This window comes from Cervus canadensis, chromosome 16, assembly GCF_019320065.1.
Source record: "Cervus canadensis isolate Bull #8, Minnesota chromosome 16, ASM1932006v1, whole genome shotgun sequence".
Taxonomy (NCBI): Eukaryota; Metazoa; Chordata; class Mammalia; order Artiodactyla; family Cervidae; genus Cervus; species Cervus canadensis.
In genome coordinates, this window is record NC_057401.1 from 22625452 (window position 1) to 22632367 (window position 6916).

The following is a 6916-nucleotide window of genomic DNA, read 5'->3' on the forward strand; positions in this document are numbered from 1 at the left end:
TGAACTTAACACTTTTTTAAAAACCTGTGCTCTAAAAAAAAGTTGAGATTACTTCTGTACTTTCTTTGACATAGTCTTCTACGAAATTACCTTTAATGGTTATGGGGTATTTCATTGTTTTTGGCATAATCCTCTTTACCTCTGTTTTTAAATATTTAGGTTATCTGCAGTTTTTGTGGTGTAGTTCAATATACAACACCTTAGTAGATATTTTGGAAAACCTTCTTGAGTCATCCACCCCAGACTGTCTCAGAGTGTTCTAGCCTTTTCTTCCCGATTCTCTCTCTCTTCCAGTATTTCCTTCTTTAACAGTAAGACCAGATCAGGTCGACACAGTATTCTTCAAACAATTTAACTTATCAGTCAGTGAATATGCTGGCCTCTGTGAATTTAGGAATCGGAGAGAGACACCGAGCCATTTTATTTGCCAAAGATTATAAATAATTTCAGTACATAAGTTAAGTGTTGTGATAATTTTATGTTAAGTATCAGGTCTGTGGAAACTCAAAGTGATTCTGAAGGCAGTAGGCAGAGGAGAAAGATCAGGGAATAGCATTTAATTTGTTTACAACAGGGAGGTACATAAATTCTATTTATTTGCATTCACTGCATGAGGAAACTGAGCTCAGTTAGATAGATAATTTGCCTGTGCTCACTCAAGTAGTAACTGGGAGAATGCCAAAAGTAAGCCCAACTAGGTGTATCTGACTACAAAGTCTCAGCTCTCTTTAGGACCCCACCCTGCCACACCAAAGGAAAGATTCCAGGAGGAACTGAATAGAAAGAAGCTAGAATGGCAAGTAGGTGTTAGCTGGGTGGAGGGGGTGGGGTTATTGTTTGGAGCTTGTCGAAGAGATTTGAAAAAAGTGGGAGTAGAGAGAGGTGACGTGAGGCTTAAGCTCACATTTAAAAAAATGTATATAGTAAAATTCACTCTTTGGGGATACAGTTCTGTGAATTGTTGACAGTTTAAAATTTAGGGCTATGTAACCACCACACAATCAAGATACAGAATTAGTCTGTTACCGCCCTAAATTCCCTCATATTTCTCTTTTTTAGTCAGCTCCTCCCACCATTCTCCACTTCTGACAACCACCAGTCTGTTCTCCATCCTATAAGGTCATATAAATGGAATGTCATATAATGCCATATAGTAAATGGAATTATACAGTATGTAGTCTTTTGAATTTGGCCTCTTCACTTAGCATAATGCATTTTAATTAGGCAGCCATTAATGATGTAAATGTTACTGTACAATTTTGCTATAGTTTTTTTCCTACTTCAAAATTTCTATATCATCTTCAAGTCCAGTTTCATGTAAACAGAATGCTTTTTTTTTTTTTGCTGAGAAATGATTAATAGCTCCAGATATCAAAGAAGCCCAAAATATATTCCCAGTAAATGCCCAGGAGAAATTAAAATAGAACAAAATCAGCTGTCACTCCCCACACCCTGTTACGTCAGCCTTCTCCTTGCTTTTTGCATGTAGAAATCTGCATGGAGAGTTTGCTACTGAATGTGACCTTTGCCAGCTTGAAGAAAAAAGAGAACAGCTGTTACTAGGAGAGAGTGGAAGGAAAGAATGTTGTTCCTGGCCAGCTGGCACTGTGTGCCTTTCTGGAGCAGTAACAACAGGTGACCAACTTCTGCTTTTTATTTTTGTTAGTGTATAAATAAATAGGCTAACTTGTTTTTTTGTGCAGAAATCTCAGGGTATATATTAAAATAACCTGCCCATATAGTTGTCTTGGATTTTTTAAAAAGCTGTTTAAATACATACACAAATTTATTTTAAGTGTCTTAATGAACTAAGAGACTCCAGGGTTGAGGATATTATAGGTAATTATTGACAGAAAACCACAAAGAGTAAAACTTTCTTTGGTAAATGTCACTTATATCTAAACTGTAGTTTCTCCCTTTTGTTTCAACTTGAACAGAAAGCCAAAACGATAACTAAGTACTTTTTATAGTAAAACCATGTCAGCCACAGAGAGGTAGTGACTACACGCCAGTGACCAGAATGTAGGTGTTCCTAAAAGCTGAGGATGCACTGTTCTTTGAACTCTTGCCCCTGGATACTTTGAGTGCCATCTCTGTGAATCACACCCAAATATACAGCTCTCGACCACGGACCCCTCCTATGTGGCTCCCCGCTCTTCACCTTCTCCCTCTCTACCTCGCGTAAACTCATCTTGAGGTACAACTTCCATCAAGTCCTTTCTTGTTCAAAGCCAGTGTTGATTTTTCATTTCTTACTGAAGCATGTCCAATTAATTACCTGGAATTGAAAATCTTCATCCTGTAGTTTTGCTTTGCCCATTCATATTTCTCTTATTCCTCCTTGCACTTTACCCTACCACAGTTGGACTATCTTTTTTTTTTTTTCTCCTAATTGTCTGGCAACAGATTGAGCTCAGTTATCAACTTTTAATTCATTTGTTTCCCATTGCAGTTGTGAATGTTTTTCTACTCTATTAAACTCCAGTTATCTCCTACTTTCCTCATTTTTTCACAAATATACCATTTCCTACTTCGTTTAGAAGGCTTTAGTCATGTAAGTGTGTGTTTGAGTCCTGGATGCATCACTTACTATCAAAACAGGTAGACCGTATACATCTGAGTCTTAGCTTCCCTCACCCACAACTCTCTCATGGACCTACCCAAGATCCCACAACTAAAAGGTTCAAGCAGAACCCAGCTCCTCTAGCACCAGCTGCCATCTGTTCTGAATGACCGTGCTGGTGTGTATTAGTTGTTAAATATTTTAAATTTCACCCTTAGTATGACTTTAATTATGTTACTTATCCTCTTTGAGTCATCCTCTCATCTTTAAAATGGGGATAGTAATAACACGGTGACTCTTTGTTCATTCACTAAATATTTGTTGAGGGCCAGCCTTGTACTAAGAACTGTCTTAGGTGCTTGGGGTATATCAGAGAACAAAAGAAATTTATGCCTTCTTGGAGCTTGTGTTCTAGTATTGTAAGGATTAAATGAAAATTATTGTTAAGTATTTGGTCTGGTATCACATCCACAGAGGTGCCCACACTGTTTCAGCTCCCTTTCTTCCCTTTGCCACATGTTTTCATCAAGGCCATAGGGCCATGGGGAGTGTGGGAAGGGGAAAGAGTGAAGCCAATGCTAATAACCGAATGTGGCATCTCAAGAGTAACCAGAACCTGATTACATTGCAGAGCAATACAAATCAAATAGGAAACATTAAAAAAAAAAAAACCTAACAGTAACCAACCTGATCTTTTTTTTAAAATTTATTTTTAATTGGAGGATAATTGCTTTACAATATTATGCTGGTTTCTGCCATACAATGTCATGAATCAGCCAAAAGTATAACCCTGTTTTTGATGAGTTGATTGTCTCAGTATGTTTACATTTCCTTTCATCTCCTGTGGATTCAGCTCCAGCTATTCATCCTCATTCTGAAGTTCTCCTCTCCCACTACTTGCATTGCACTGCTCACTATCACAATTGCAACCAGCTCACTATCACATCTTTTTCACCGTAGACAAGACCAAAAAAATCATCACCCTTCTTTTGCTGTATTTATCCTTCAAGGTATAGACCACGTTCTCCCCCTTCCTTCCTTTTATATCACAAGGCATTTAAAAGTTTTTCACCCAATTACTCTCTTTCTATAATTCTTTCAGTCTTTCTGTTCTCACTCAGAGTACTGCAGTTCTTCCGTCATGGTTCATCAGTTACCACTTGTGTGTTCCTTTTCTGCTCTGTTTCTTTGTAAGTGGCATCTATTATTGTTAAGACCATCTGAACCCAAAAGGCTCATGGCCTCATTGACGTGGGTTTTGAGTCGTAATCCTGCAACCTAAGTTGCCTTGGGCCAGTTTCTTCATCTTCAAAATGTAATAACATTTACCTTTTAAAGTGATTGAAAGAAACCTAGCATACTGTCAGGGAGTTAAGTAAAAACGTTACTGACATTTTTGAGAAGTGTCCCCCTCATTTTCCTTGACACTGTTCTTTCATGTTCTTTACCTACTTACCTGATAGTTCATTCCTTATTAATTGGCATGCCTGTGCACTAAGTCACTTCGGTTGTGTCCGACTCTCTGCGACCCTTGGAAGGTAGCTGCCAGGCTCCTCCATCCGTGGGATTCTCCAGTCAAGAATACTGGAGTGGGTTGCCATGCCCTTCTCTAGTGGATCTTCCCAACCCGGGGATCCAACTCGCATTTCTTTTGTCTCCCGCATCGGCAGGCAGGTTCTTTACCAATAGCGCCACCTAGGTGGGTTATTAGTTAGCTGTCTCTTTTTTCTTTAGATTATTGTTCTTGTCACTTTTTCTGATCTTAGTAAGATCTCATGGCTTCAGCTATCCCTTTTATAATTGAAATTTCAGATATTCATCTCTAGTGTGAGTTCTCTCTTGAGTGCTAGATATGAATGTCCAGCTGTGAGCTAGATGTGAAACATTTGTCAAATGATCTGGAATATGAATCAAGAAGGAGTCTCAGCATTTGATCTGTAGAGGAAACAAACTATCTTACCTGGCATACTTACTAGTTTCACTTGTTCAAGTTGGTAAAATTTTGAATGACTTTCTTTACCTTTATAGAGAAGGAGAAGAGAACCCTTTTTGTTTAAAAATAACAACGTGATTCTGGAAAGATGTGCAACACCTGTTTCCAAAGAAAGCAAGAAAAATATTGCATGTTTTTCTCTCCAAAATGTATTTTGTTCAAACTGAATTGGACACCAAATAAAGAACATTCCTTAAATTTGGAATGAATAGAACTTTCTAAAAACTGCTCAGGTAACACTAAGTAGTAAAAAGCCCAAAAAATTTTATTTACTTTTAACCTTGGACTGCTAAAAGGAGAAAATGAAAGGGTTTGTAGAAACAAATTTCACAAAAGTAACTGTAGACTTATTTGTTAGACCCAAATATACATGTAGGGAAATGAACAAACATGGTTAAATTTACATATGTTGGATTTTTTTTTGGAAGGGAGAATATTTCTTACATATGGGTTTTATCCATTACATAGTTGGTAAAGCATCAGCTCCTAGAAGCAGTTACCTCACTGTTTATTTTTCTTGTAAGTTCACTGTTTATTTTTCTTGTAAGTTTTGCTGAGGTTTCTTTCAAGTTTTGCAAAGTGCACTTACACATTAGGATGGCTCAATCAACCCAAGTGTAGTAGATTGAGATGTATTCTTGGTCATACAAAGCAACTCCACCTTCACCCCCAGTTGAACCAACATAAGGAAATAAGCTGTTTATATACAGACCAGCTAAAGCTCATAGAATCATGGATTGAAAAGAGACCTAAGAAATGTCATTTCTCTTTTTTATTTGTAGCTAAGGAGACTGAGACCCTGATAGTTATTCTAAGAGAGGTGGTATGATATGAAAAGAAGAGGAACTTTTTGTTAAAATTCTGACTTCCCTATTTACCAACTGTGAATTTTAGTACCTGTCCTAGTACACACCCGGGATCTTTGTACTCTTGGGTGAGTTGCTTAACATCCATGAGTTTTTGATAAAATTTAGTTCTAAGATAGAGTTAATGCCGTTTGAAATTTTTAATAATTTGTTGTATTTGTGTTTTTCTTTTGTTAAACTTTAGCAAGCCTGATTATTTCGTTAATCTGTAAAATCTCATTTGGTTTTATTGATTTGACTTTTCCTTGTTGTGTTTCATTACTTTCTGTCCTATATTCTTCCACTTTCTTGAGCTTTTAAAAGTTACTGTGCTGAATGTTTGTTTCATTAATTTCTAATATATAAATCTAAAACTACATTTTAATGTGTAGTATTTTAACTGTACTTTAAAGTTTTACTTGTCATATTTTCATTCATATCCAACTATTTTGTGATTTATATCTTGACTTTCTCTGACTTAGTGACTTGTAAGTTTTCAAACATACAGATTTGGGAGGATACTCTCTTTCCTCATCACAGAGTTGTGAGATAGACTATAGACAAATAACTGGCAAATAGTTGGTATTCAACAAATGGTTTTTCTTGTCTTTAAAAAAATACACTTTGACTTTTGAAATTAGAACAGGAAACATAACGTTGGAATAAGTGTAAGTAATTCTAATAGTGACTTTAGTTCTATAATGTAGCCAAATAAGGAAATGAACTGTTAAGAGCAAAGAGGGGTGATGGGAAGAGGGTAAAATTGGAAGGAGGAGAAGAGGAAGGAAAATTAAGGGAAGATATAGTAATATCAGGTTGAATTATTTCTAGCTTTTCCGAGGTCATATTCTAGTGATCACTTAGGTCTGTGGGCTTTACAGTATTAATTGTTTTTATTATGTTTCTTATACCTTAAAATAGAAGTGTCCATAGATGACCGTTTTTGGTATGTCAGTGTACAGGTTGTAAAACTATATGGAAAAAGTTCTTGTGTTTTCATTAGAAACTTAAAGGAGTCTGGGAACCCCAAGAAGTTAAAGAACTGCTTACTTTAGAGACCTCTCTATGTGGGATAAATTGAGAAGCCTACCAGGAAAGAATTCTGTTTTTTCCTGTTCTAACAGTAGTGATTATTACCTTTGAGAGAGAGTGAGTTTTCCTGATAACTCCTTAGGTTAGAAGTAGATGGTCAGGCAGTGTACTAAGAATGGAATTTAGCTTTTAGTGAAGTGAAATTTAAAACTATATGGTATTTTATAAGCATAAATATTGTACGACTTGGAATGAATTACCAAAACTTAAATGTCTTTGAGTAGTAGTATTTTTATATAGCTAAGGTGAGTGTTCATGGCCTCCACTAAGGGTAGGAATAATTCTGGAGGTAAGAAGCAATTGGTTGTTTTTGTTGTTCATTCGCTCAGTTGTGTCCGACTCCTTGACTCCATGGACTGCAGCATACCAGGCTTCCCTGTCCTTCACTATCTTCCAGAGTTTGCTCAGACTCATGTCCATTGA

At 36.6% G+C, this 6916-nt stretch overlaps 1 protein-coding gene across 3 annotated transcripts in view; it reads left to right on the forward strand.

Moving 5' to 3' along the window:
- The window catches only part of PLPP1 (phospholipid phosphatase 1), a 112052-nt gene that overhangs the window by 20004 nt on the left and 85132 nt on the right, over window positions 1-6916 (forward strand). The window contains exon 2 of one of the 3 annotated variants that reach the window (XM_043488652.1): window positions 1490-1635. The exons of the other annotated variants lie outside the window; for them this stretch is intronic. Within the exon in view, the coding sequence (XP_043344587.1) occupies window positions 1490-1635 (146 nt within the window). The remainder of the gene's footprint in view (window positions 1-1489; window positions 1636-6916) is intronic. 3 annotated transcript variants of the gene reach the window in all.